At 45.4% G+C, this 12949-nt stretch overlaps 1 protein-coding gene across 3 annotated transcripts in view; it reads right to left on the bottom strand.

Moving 5' to 3' along the window:
- The window catches only part of phrf1 (PHD and ring finger domains 1), a 195397-nt gene that overhangs the window by 93748 nt on the left and 88700 nt on the right, over window positions 1-12949 (bottom strand). For all 3 annotated transcript variants that reach the window (XM_072272921.1, XM_072272922.1, XM_072272923.1), the window contains one exon: window positions 10141-10232. In XM_072272921.1, coding sequence (XP_072129022.1) covers window positions 10141-10232 — 92 coding nt within the window. The remainder of the gene's footprint in view (window positions 1-10140; window positions 10233-12949) is intronic.

Below are 12949 nucleotides of genomic sequence, written 5' to 3'. Positions count from 1 at the left end.
GAACTGGAGGGGGACAAATATTCTTGCAGGTAGGTTTGCGAGAGACTCCAGTGGATTTAAACTAGATACAAGGGCGGAGGGGAACCAGAGTGTAGGACCAGATGTAGGGGAGAAGGAAGAAAAAGAAGATAGTAAAGTTGTTTGCACCGTTAGTGATAAACAGAGAGTAAGAGGTGGAAAATTTCTTAAATGCATTTATTTTAATGCTAGGAGCATTGTAAAAAAGGTGGATGAGGCATGGATTGATACCTGGAAGTATGATGTTGTAGCTATTAGTGAAACATGATTGCAGGAGGGGTGTGATCGGCAACTAAATATTCCTGGATTTCATGGCTTCAGGTGTGATTGAATCAGAGGGACAAGAGGGCGAAGTGTTGCATTGCTTGTCAGAAAAAATATTACAGCGGTGCTCTGGCAGGATAGATTAGAGGGCTCGTCTAGGGAGGCTATTTGGGTGGAATTGAGGAATGGGAAAGGTGTAGTAAAAGTTATAGGGGTGTATTATAGACCACCTAATGGGCAGTGAGAATTGGAGGAGCAAATTTGTAAGGAGATAGCAGATATTTGTAGTAAGCACGAAGTTGTGATTGTGGGAGACTTTAATTTTCCACACATAGACTGGGAAGCCCATACTGTAAAAGGGCTGGATGGTTTGGAGTTTGTAAAATGTGTGCAGGATAGTTTTTTGCAGCAATACATAGAGGTACCAACTAGAGAAGGGACAGTGTTGGATCTCCTGTTAGGGAATGAGATAGGTCAGGTGACGGAGGTATGTTTTGGGAGCACTTCGGGTCCAGTGATCACAATGCCATTAGTTTAATATAATTATGGAGAAGGATAGGTCTGGACCCAGGGTTGAGATTTTTGATTGGAGAAAGGCTAACTTTACGGAGATGCGAAAGGATTTAGAAGGAGTGGATTGGGACAATTTATTTTATGGGAAGGATGTAATAGAGAAATGGAGGTCATTTAAAAGTGAAATTTTGAGGATACAGAATCTTTATGTTCCTGTTAGGTTGAAAGGAAAGGTTAAAAGTTTGAGAGAGTCATGGTTTTCAAGGGATATTGGAAACTTGGTTCGGAAAAACAGAGATATCTACAATAAATATAGGCAGCGTGCAGTAAATGAGGTGCTTGAGGAATATAAAGAATGTAAAAAGAATCTTAAGAAAGAAATTAGAAAAGCTAAAAGATACGAGGTTGCTTTGGCAAGTAAGGTGAAAATAAATCCAAAGGGTTTCTACAGTTATATTAATAGCAAAAGGATAGTGAGGGATAAAATTGGTCCCTTAGAGAATCAGAGTGGACAGCTACGTGTGGAGCCAAAAGAGATGGGGGAGATTTTGAACAATTTCTTTTCTTTGGTATTCACTAAGGAGAAGGATATTGAATTGTGTAAGGTAAGGGAAACAGGTAGGGAAGTTATGGAAACTATGATGATTAAAGAAGAGGAAGTACTGGCACTTTTAAGGAATATAAAAGTGAATAAGTCTCCAGGTCCTGACAGGATATTCCCTAGGACCTTGAGGGAAGTTAGTGTAGAAATAGCAGGGGCTCTGACAGAAATATTTCAAATGTCATTAGAAACGGGGATGGTGCCGGAGGACTGGCGTATTGCTTGTGTGGTTCCATTGTTTAAAAAGGATTCTAAGAGTAATTCTAGCAATTATCGGCCTGTGAGTTTGATGTCAGTGGTGGGTAAATTGATGGAAAGTATTCTTAGAAATGGTATATATAATTATCTGGACAGACAGGGTCTAATTAGGAACAGTCAACATGGATTTGTGCGGGGAAGGTCATGTTTGACAAATCTTATTGAATTTTTAGAAGAGGTTACTAGGAAAGTTGATGAGGGTAAAGCGGTGGATGTTGTCTATATGGACTTCAGTAAGGCCTTTGACAAGGTTCCACATGGAAGGTTAGTTAGGAAGGTTCAACCGTCAGGTATTAATATTGAAGTAGTTAAATGGATTGAGCAGTGGCTGGATGGGAGACGCCAGAGAGTAGTGGTGGATAACTGTTTGTCAGATTGGAGGCCGGTGACTAGTGGTGTGCCTCAGGGATCCGTACTGGGTCCAATGTTGTTTGTCATATACATCAATGATCTGGATGATGGGGTGGTAAATTGGATTAGTAAGTATGCAGATGATACAAAAATAGGTGGCGTTGTGGATAATGAAGTGGGTTTTCAAAGCTTGCAGAGAGATTTAGGTCAGTTAGAAGAGTGGGCTGAAAGATGGCAGATGGAGTTTAATGCTGATAAATGTGAGGTGCTACATTTTGGTAGGACTAATCAGATAGGATATACATGGTAAATGGTAGGGCATTGAAGAATGCAGAAGAACAGAGGGATCTAGGAATAATGGTGCATTGTTCCCTGAAGGTGGAATCTCATGTGGATAGGGTGGTGAAGAGAGCTTTTGGTATGCTGGCCTTTATAAATCAGAGCATTGAGTATAGGAGTTGGGATGTAATGTTAAAATTGTACAAGGCATTGGTAAGGCCAAATTTGGAGTATTGTGTACAGTTCTGGTCACCGAATTATAGGAAAGATGTCAACAAAATTGAGAAAGTACAGAGAAGATTTACTAGAATGTTACCTGGGTTTCATCTCCTAAGTTACAGAGAAAGGTTGAACAAGTTGGGTCTTTATTCTTTGGAGCTTAGAAGGTTGAGGGGGGACTTGATAGAGGTATTTAAAATTATGAGGGGGATTGATAGAGTTGACATGGATAGGCTTTTTCCATTGAGAAAAGGGGAGATTCAAACAAGAGGACGAGTTCAGAGTTAGGGAGCAAAAGTTTACGGGTAACACGAGGGGGAACTTCTTTACTCAGAGAGTGGTAGCTGTGTGGAACGAGCTTCCAGCAGAAGTGGTAGAGGCAGGTTTATTGTTGTGGTTTGAAGTTAAATTGGATAGCTATATGGACAGGAAAGGAATGGAGGGTTATGGGCTGAGTGCAGGACGGTGGGACTAGGTGAGAGTAAGCGTTCGGCACGGACTCGAAGGGCCGAGATGGCCTGTTTCCATGCTGTAATTGTTAAATGGTTATATTATGTGGTTTTTCTATATTATGTGTTGCATTGAACTGCTGCTGCTACTATGTTAACAAGTTTCATGTTAAGCGTCGGCGATAAAAAAACGGATTCTGATTCTGATCAGGATAGATTGCTCTTTGCCTCCTGCCAGTCAGCCATTGCTTTATCCACGCTAGAATCTTTCCTGTAATACCATGGTCTCCAGTGATGATGTCCACTCTACGTAACCTTCTCATTTAGTGAGAACTCCACTCTACCTAACTTTTTCTCATTCACTGAGATCTCTAATCTGCATAACTTTCTCATTTAGTGACAATCCCCACTTAGTAACTTTCTTTAGTGATGATCTCCACGCTATGTAACTTTCTTGCTTAGTAAGAAATCAAATCTACGTAACCTTCTCATTTAGTGACCATCTCTATTCTACGTAACCTTCTTGCTTATTGAGAGCTTCACTCTATGTAACCTTCTCCTTTGTGACAACCTCCACTCTACACAACCTTCTCGTTTAGTGACAAGATCCACTGTACGTAACCTTCTCATTTAGTGAGAGCTACACTCTACATAACATTCTTGTTTAGTAACGAGATCCACTCTATACAACTTCTTGTTCAGTGACAACCTCCACTCTACACAAACAACAGGAATTCTGCAGATGCTGGAAATTCAAGCAACACACATCAAAGTTGCTGGTGAACGCAGCAGGCCAGGCAGCATCTCTAGGAAGAGGTACAGTCGACGTTTCAGGCCGAGACCCTTCGTCAGGACTAACTGAAGGAAGAGTTAGTAAGAGATATGAAAGTGGGAGGGAGAGGGGGAGATCCAAAATGATAGGAGAAGACAGGAGTGGGAGGGATGGAGCCAAGAGCTGGACAGGTGATTGGCAAAAGGGATATGAGAGGATCATGGGACAGGAGGCCCGGGGAGAAAGACGGGGGTGGGGGGGAACTTAGAGGATGGGCAAGGGGTATAGTTAGAGGGACAGAGGGAGAAAAAGGAGAGTGAGAGAAAGGATGTGTGTATAAAAATAAATAACAGATGGGGTACAAGGGAGAGGTGGGGCATTAGCAGAAGTTTGAGAAGTCAATGTTCATGCCATCAGGTTGGAGGCTACCCAGACGGAACATAAGGTGTTGTTCCTCCAAGCTGAGTGTGGCTTCATCTTTACAGTAGAGGAGGCTGTGGATAGACATGTCAGAATGGGAATGGCATGTGGAATTAAAATGTGTGGCTAAATGCCACATCTAAGCACATCTTTCCCTCCGCCCCCCCCCCCCCAGCTTTCCGCAGGGATCGCTCCCTACGTGGCTCCCTTGACCATTCGTCCCCCCCATCCCTCCACACTGATCTCCCTCCTGGCACTTATCCTTGTAAGCGGAACAAGTGCTACATATGCCCTTAGACTTCCTCCCTTACCACCATTCAGGGCCCCAGACAGTCCTTCCAGGTGAGGTGACACCACCTGTGAGTCAGCTGGGGTAATATACTGCGTCCGGTGCTCCCGATGTGGCCTTCTATACATTGGCGAGACCCGATGCAGACTGGGAGACAGCTTTGCTGAACACCTACGCTCTGTCTGCCAGAGAAAGCGGGATCTCCCGGTGGCCACACATTTTAATTCCACATCCCATTCCCATTCTGACATGTCTATCCACAGCCTCCTCTACTGTAAAGATGAAGCCACACTCAGGTTGGAGGAACAACAGCTTATATTCCGTCTGGGTAGCCTCCAACCTGATGGCATGACCACTGACTTCTCTAACTTCCGCTATTGCCCCGCCTCCCCCTCGTACCCCATCCGTTATTTATTTTTACACACACATTCTTTCTCTCACTCTCCTTTTCTCCCTCTGTCCCTCTCACTATACCCCTTGCCCATACTCTAGGTTCCCCCTGCCTTTTCTTTCTCCCTGGGCCTCCTGTCCCATGATCCTCTCATATCCCCTTTGCCAATCACCTGTCCAGCTCTTGGCTCCGTCCCTCCCCCTCCTGTCTTCTCCTATCATTTTGGATATCCCCCTCCCCCTCCCACTTTCATATCTCTTACTAACTCTTTCTTCAGTTAGTCCTGACGAATGGTCTCGGCCTGAAACATCGACTGTACCTCTTCTTAGAGATGCTGCCTGGCCTGCTGCGTTCACCAGCAACTTTGATGTGTGTTGCTCCACTCTACACAACCTTCTCATTTAGTGACAATCTCCACTCTACACAACCTCCTCGTTTAGTGATGAGATCCACTCTACACAACCTTCTCATTCAGTGACAATCTCCACTCTACACAACCTTGTTTAGTGACAATCTCCACTCTACACAACCTTGTTTAGTGATGATCTCCACTCTACACAACCTTCTTGTTTAGTGATGAGATCCACTCTACACAACCTTCAACCTTCTCGTGTAGTGACGATCTCTGCTCTGCACAATCTTCTCGTTTAGTGATGAGATCCACTCTACACAACCTTCTCGTTCAGCGACAATCTCCACTCTACACAACCTTCTCGTTTAGTGATGAGATCCACTCTACGCAACCTTGTTTAGTGACGATCTCCGCTCTACACAATCTTCTCGTTTAGTGACAATCTCCACTCTACACAATCTTCTCGTTTAGTGACAATCTCCACTCTACACAACCTTCTCGTTTAGTGATGAGATCCACTCTACACAACCTTCTCATTCAGTGACAATCTCCACTCTACACAACCTTGTTTAGTGACAATCTCCACTCTACACAACCTTGTTTAGTGATGATCTCCACTCTACACAACCTTCTTGTTTAGTGATGAGATCCACTCTACACAACCTTCAACCTTCTCGTGTAGTGACGATCTCTGCTCTGCACAATCTTCTCGTTTAGTGATGAGATCCACTCTACACAACCTTCTCGTTCAGCGACAATCTCCACTCTACACAACCTTCTCGTTTAGTGATGAGATCCACTCTACGCAACCTTGTTTAGTGACGATCTCCGCTCTACACAATCTTCTCGTTTAGTGACAATCTCCACTCTACACAATCTTCTCGTTTAGTGATGAGATCCACTCTACACAACCTTCTCGTTTAGTGACGAGATCCACTCTACACAACCTTCTCGTTCAGTGACAATCTCCACTCTACACAACCTTCTCGTTTAGTGGTGAGATCCACTCTACACAACCTTCTCGTTTAGTGACGAGATCCAGTCTACACAACCTTCTCGTTCAGTGACAATCTCCACTCTACACAACCTTGTTTAGTGACGATCTCCACTCTACACAACTTTCTCGTTTAGTGACAATCTCCACTCTACACAACCTTGTTTAGTGACCATCTCCACTCTACACAACCTTCTCGTTCACTGGCAATCTCCACTATACACAACCTTGTTTAGTAACGATCTCCACTCTACACAACCTTCTCGTTTAGTGACAATTTCCACTCTACACAACCTTCTCGTTTAGTGATGAGATCCACTCTACACAACTTTCTCTTTTAGTGATGAGATCCACTCTACACAACCTTCTCGTTTAGTGATGAGATCCACTCTACACAACCTTCTCGTTTAGTGATGAGATCCACTCTACACAACCTTCTCGTTTAGTGATGAGATCCACTCTACACAACCTTCTCGTTCAGCGACAATCTCCACTCTACACAACCTTCTCATTTAGTGACAATCTCCACTCTACACAACCTTCTCGTTTAGTGACAATCTCCACTCTACACAACCTTCTCGCTCAGTGACAATCTCCACTCGACACAACCTTGTTTAGTGACGGTCTCCACTCTACACAACTTTCTCGTTTAGTAATGAGATCCACTCTACACAACCTTCTCGTTCAGTGACGATCTCCACTCTACACAACCTTCTCGTTTAGTGATGAGATCCGCTCGAAACAACCTTCTCGTTTAGTGATGAGATCCACTCTACACAACCTTCTTGTTCAGTGACAATCTCCACTCTACAGAACCTTGTTTAGTGACAATCTCCACTCTACACAACCTTCTCGTTTAGTGACAATCTCCACTCTACACAATCTTCTCGTTTAGCGATAATCTCCACTCTGCACAACCTTCTTGTTTAGTGACAATCTCCACTCTACACAACCTTCTCATTTAGTGACGATCTCCACTCTACACAACCTTCTCGTTTAGTGACAATCTCCACTCTACACAATCTTCTCGTTTAGTGACAATCTCCACTCTACACAACCTTCTTGTTTAGTGACAATCTCCACTCTACACAACCTTCTCGTTTAGTGATGAGATCCACTCTACACAACCTTCTCGTTCAGTGACAATCTCCACTCTACAGAACCTTGTTTAGTGACGATCTCCACTCTACACAACCTTCTCGTTTAGTGACACTCTCCACTCTTCACAACCTTGTTTAGTGACGATCTCCACACTACACAACCTTCTCGTTTAGTGATGAGATCCACTCTACACAACCTTCTTGTTCAGTGACAATCTCCACTCTACACAACCTTCTCGTTTAGTGATGAGATCCACTCTACACAACCTTCTCGTTTAGTGACAATTTCCACTCTACACAACCTTCTCGTTTAGTAATGAGATCCACTCTACACAACCTTCTCATTTAGTGATGAGATCCACTCTACACAACCTTGTTTAGTGATGATCTCCACTGTACACAACCTTCTCGTTTAGTGAAAGTGCCACATTCACCTCAGAGGAACCATTACTAGTGAAAGAGGTTAAACAGCAAAGATTAATTGTTAATTTGGCACAGAGAAATCATTGAACTCTTAATAGCAATAAACTATAAAATTCAAAGTAAACACGAGGAAATCTGCAGATGCTGGAAATTCAAGCAACACACACAAAATGCTGGTGGAACGCAGCAGGGCAGGCAGCATCTATAGGAAGAGGTACAGTCGACGTCTCGGCCCGAAACGTCCACTGTACCTCTTCCTATAGATGATGCCTGGCCTGCTGTGTTCCACCAACATTTTGTGGTGGAAGTTCAAAGTAAATTTATTATCAAAGTACATATATGACTTCAAATACGATCCTGAGGTTATTTTTACTGGACGGCATACATAGTAAATCCAGGAAATGTAATAGAAGCAATGAAAGACCACACCCAAAAGGTCAGGCATACAACCATTGTGCCAAAGACAAAAAACTTGGCAAATATTAAAAAAAAAGAAATAACAATAATCATAATAAATAGATAAGCAATAGATATCAAAACCATATGATGAAGAGTTCTTGAAAATTAGTCCATAGGGTGTGGGAAGAGTTCATTGATCGTGCAAGTGAAAATTAATGAAGTTATCTCCTCTGCTTCGAGTCTGATGCTTATAAATCAAAATAATCGATCGTCTGACATACTTAAAACTCCATGCCTGAATGGGGTAAATTCAGAATGTTCCATTCGTTGAGAGATCACAATCTGGGGCAACCAAGTTTACAGATGATCTACAGCACAACTGCTTCACTTGTTTCCACCTGTTTCAATGCAACTGCACACGGTAGTGTGTAAACAACAGTGCACAGAGCTGTTCGATCAGCATGACACTGTCTACCAAGGTAGTGCTGCACTATGGGAGGGGTGGTACTGAGGGAGGGTCACACTGTGGGAGGCGTGGCACTGAAGCAGGGTCAACCTGTGGGAGGGGGCTTTACTGAGGGCAGTTAAACTGTAGAAGGGGTGGTACTGAGGGCGGGTCACACTGTGGGAGGGATGGTACTGGGGGGGGTCACACTGTGGGGGGGTGATACTGAGGGAGGGTCACACTGTGGAAGGGGTGGTACTGAGGGGGGTCACACTGTGGGAGGGGTGATACTGAGAGAGGGTCACACTGTGGAAGGGGTTGTACTGAGGGAGAGTCACACTGTGGGATAGGTGGTACCGAGGGAGGGTCACACTGTGGGATGGGTGGTACCGAGGGAGGGTCACACTGTGGGAGGGGTGGTACTGAAGGAGAGTCACACTGTGGGGGGGTGGTAGTGAGGGAGGTCACACTGTGGGAGGGGTGGTACTGAGGGAGGGCCACACTGTGGGAGGGGTGGTACTGAGGCAGTCACACTGTGGGAGGGGTGGTACTGAGGCAGTCACACTGTGGGACGGATGGTACTGAGGCAGAGTCACACTGTGGGAGGGGTGGTACTGAGGGAGGGTCACTCTGTGGGAGGGGTGGTACTGAGGGAGGGTCACACTGTGGGAGGGGTGGTGCTGAGGGAGAGTCACACTATGGGGGGGTGGTACTGAGGGAGAGTCACACTATGGGGGGTGATACTGAGGGAGGGTCACACTGTGGGAGGGGTGGTACTGAGGGTGAGTCACACTGTGGGAGGGGTGGTACTGAGGGTGAGTCACACTGTGGGAGGGGTGGTACTGAGGGAGGGTCACACTGTGGGAGGGTCACACTGTGGGAGGGGTGGTACTGAGGGTGAGTCACACTGTGGGAGGGGTGGTACTGAGGGTGAGTCACACCGTGGGAGGGGTGGTACTGAGGGAGGGTCACACTGTGGGAGGGGTGGTACTGAGGGTGAGTCACACTGTGGGAGGGGTGGTACTGAGGGAGGGTCACACTGTGGGAGGGGTGGTACTGAGGGAGGGTCACACTAGGAGGGAAAGAACTGCTGGAGGGTCACACTGGCATAGGGGCAGTATCAGGGGTGGGTTCAACTGTGGGAGGGGCAATACTGAGGGTGGGTCAAACTGTGGGAGAAGCAGTAAGGAGGGTGGGTTCAACTGTGGGAGGGGCCGTACCGAGGGTAGGTCACACTGAGGGCAGAGTTGTATTGAGGGAGTGTCATACCGTGGAAGGGGCAGTACCGAGGGTGGGTCAAACTGTGGGAGGGGTGATACTGGTGGGAAGGACAGGACTATGGCCGAGGAATGCAGTGCTGTGGTGGGAAGGAGGGGTGTGGTATTGAGGAAGCGCTGTGTTGAGGGAGGGGTGGTGTTGAACGAGTGCTGTGCTGTGGTTGTGGTAAGAGCTGCAGTCCTGGTCTCAGTTTTTGATTTTGAGGTGTGAAGTGATGACATCAATCTCTGAATTCTTGCAGAACCTCACAATGGGCTGAACAAGCATTCATCTTGGGTACATTGGGGCAAAATCGATCAGCTGCCATCAGCTTGTGTTCACTTACCAGCCATGGGATTGTTCAGAGCACATTCCGGACAAAACCATTCTTCTACTGGGACAGTGTGAAGGGCAGGAGTGAGACAGTCCAGGTGATACCTGTAACAAGGTGTGACACAGCTTGAGTCAGCAACATCCCCCAGTGCAGACAAGCATAGAAGGTAGCATGCAGTCAAACAGACCAGAGAACAGAACCAATAACAGAGCAGCAATGACCACTCTTTGCAAGATCAGCAGACACCAAACCATAGATTGGTTATTTCTACTATGTGAGAACTTAAGACATTCAAGCAGAGTTAGGTCATTAAGTCTGCTCTGCAATTCTATGATGGCTAATTTATTATCCCTCTTAACTTCATCCTCCTGCCTTCTCCCCATAACCTTTAACACCCTGAAAAATCAGGACCCAATCAACCTCTGTATTAAATATACCCAATGACTTAGTCTCTATAGCTGTCTGTGGCAATGAATTCCAGATTCACCACACTCTGGCTAAAGAAATTTCTCTCCTCTCCAGGTCGTCCTTCTATTCTGAGGCTGTGCCCTCTGGTCCTAGACTTCCCCACTATGGGAAACATCTTCTCCACTTCCACTCTCTCTAGGCCTTTCAAAATTTGAAAGGTTTCAATGAAACACCCCACCCACCATTCTTCTAAGCTCCATCGAGTAAAGGCCCAGAGCCATGAACCACTTCTCAAATGTTAACCTTTTCATTCCCCAAATCATTCTTGTGAACTTCCTCTGGTCCCTCTCCAATACCGGCACATCTTTTCTTAGCTGAGGAGACACTTGTAACCCGTGAAAGGAAGAGCCTGGTGCTGATCTTTTGCAAGGCCACAAACCACGCAAACTGGCTACTGGTGACCGTATTGGACATACATTTCCTCTGTGATCGCAAGACCCTGCTGGACATTGATTGCAGCAGGGCTGTTTCTCTGGTTTGGTGGGGAGACAGGCAGTGAGACAGCAGTGTCGTCTCGGCTGTAGCTAGGACTTGGCCTCAGCCTTCGGGCTTGCGTTGTGGGGTGGCATCAAGGCTCGATTGGAGGTGGCCTCTCCCTTTAGTGGTGGATCAGTGGAATTACAGGCTGGACTGCAGTCTATTTTTCTTATGTGACTATGTTCTTTTTTTCTTTTCTCGTTATTTTGAATGCGCAGATATGTTTTTGCACCGTCTCATTCGGCTGCATCCATGTATGATTTGAATGACAATTCAACTTAATTTGATTTGATCTCGATTTTGATACAAGGTAGTAATCTTGGGATTACTGCCTGTGCCACGTGACAGTAAGAATAGGAATAGAATGAGGTGGAGGATAAATGTGTGGCTGAGAGATTGGAGCAGGGGGCAGGGATTCAGATTTCTGGATCATTGGGACCTCTTTTGGGGCAGGCGTGACCTGTACAAAAAAGGACAAGTTGCACTTGAATCCGAGGGGGACCAATATCCTGACAGGGAAGTTTGCCAAGGCTATTGGGGAGAGTTTAAACTAGAATCGCTGGGGGGTGGGAACTGAACTGAAGAGATGGAGGAAGAGGCTGTTGGCTCACAAACAGAGAAAGCTTGGAGACAGTTTGTGAGGGAGGATAGTCAGGTGATTGAGAAGGGACGAGCTCAGACTGATGGTTTGAGATGCGTCTATTTTAACGCAAGGAGTGTTGTGAACAAAGCGGATGAGCTTAGAGCGTGCACCAATACTTGGAGATATGATGTGGTGGCCATTACAGAGACTTGGATGGCTCAGGGACAGGAATGGTTACTTCAAGTGCAGGGTTTTAGATGTTTCAGAAAGGACAGGGAGGGAGGGAGGCAAAAGAAGTGGGGGGTGTGGCACTGTTGATCAGAGGTAGTGTCATGACCGCAGAAAAGGTGGAGGCCACGGAGGGATTGTCTATGGAGTCTCTGTGGGTGGAGGTTAGGACAAGAAGGGGGTCAATAACTCTACTGGGTGTTTTTTATAGGCCACCCTATAGTAACAGGGATATCAAGGAGCAGATAGGGAAACAGATCCTGGAAAGGTGTAATAATAACAGAGTTGTCGTGGTGGGAGATTTTAATTTCCTAAATATCGATTGGCATCTCCCTAGAGCAAGGGGTTTAGATCGGGTGGAATTTGTTAGGTGTCTTCAGGAAGGTTTCTTAACACAATATGTAGATAAGCCTACAAGAGGAGAGACTGTACTTGATCTGGTATTGGGAAATGAACCTGGTCAGGTGTCAGATCTCTCAGTGGGAGAGCATTTTGGAGGTAGTGATAATAATTCTATCTCCTTTACAATAGCACTGGAGAGAGATAGGAACAGACAAATTAGAAAAGCATTTAATTGGAGTAAGGGGAAATATGAGGCTATCAGGCAGGAACTTGGAGGCTTAAATTGGGCACAGATGTTCTCAGGGAAAGGTACGGAAGAAATGTGGCAAATGTTCAGGGGATATTTGTGTGAAGTTCTGCATAGGTACATTCCAATGAGACAGGGAAGTTATGGGAGGGCACAGGAACCGTGGTGTACAAAGGCTGTAGTAAATCTAGTCAAGAAGAAAAGAAAAGCTTACAAAAGGTTCAGAGAGCTAGGTAATGTTAGAGATCTAGAAGATTATAAAGCTAATAGGATTAGATTAGATTATGAGAACACGCAGTCCTCGTTTATTGTCATTTAGAAATGCATGCATGCATTAAGAAATGATACAATGTTCCTCCTGAGTGATATCACAGAAAAACAGGTCAAACCAAAGACTAACACTGACAGAACCACATAATTATAACGTACCATAATTATACCATAATTTGATAAAGAGCAGATCATGGGCACAGTAA

Source organism: Mobula birostris, chromosome 11, assembly GCF_030028105.1.
Source record: "Mobula birostris isolate sMobBir1 chromosome 11, sMobBir1.hap1, whole genome shotgun sequence".
Lineage (NCBI taxonomy): Eukaryota > Metazoa > Chordata > Chondrichthyes > Myliobatiformes > Myliobatidae > Mobula > Mobula birostris.
This window is presented reverse-complemented; position numbering and strand designations above follow the sequence as displayed.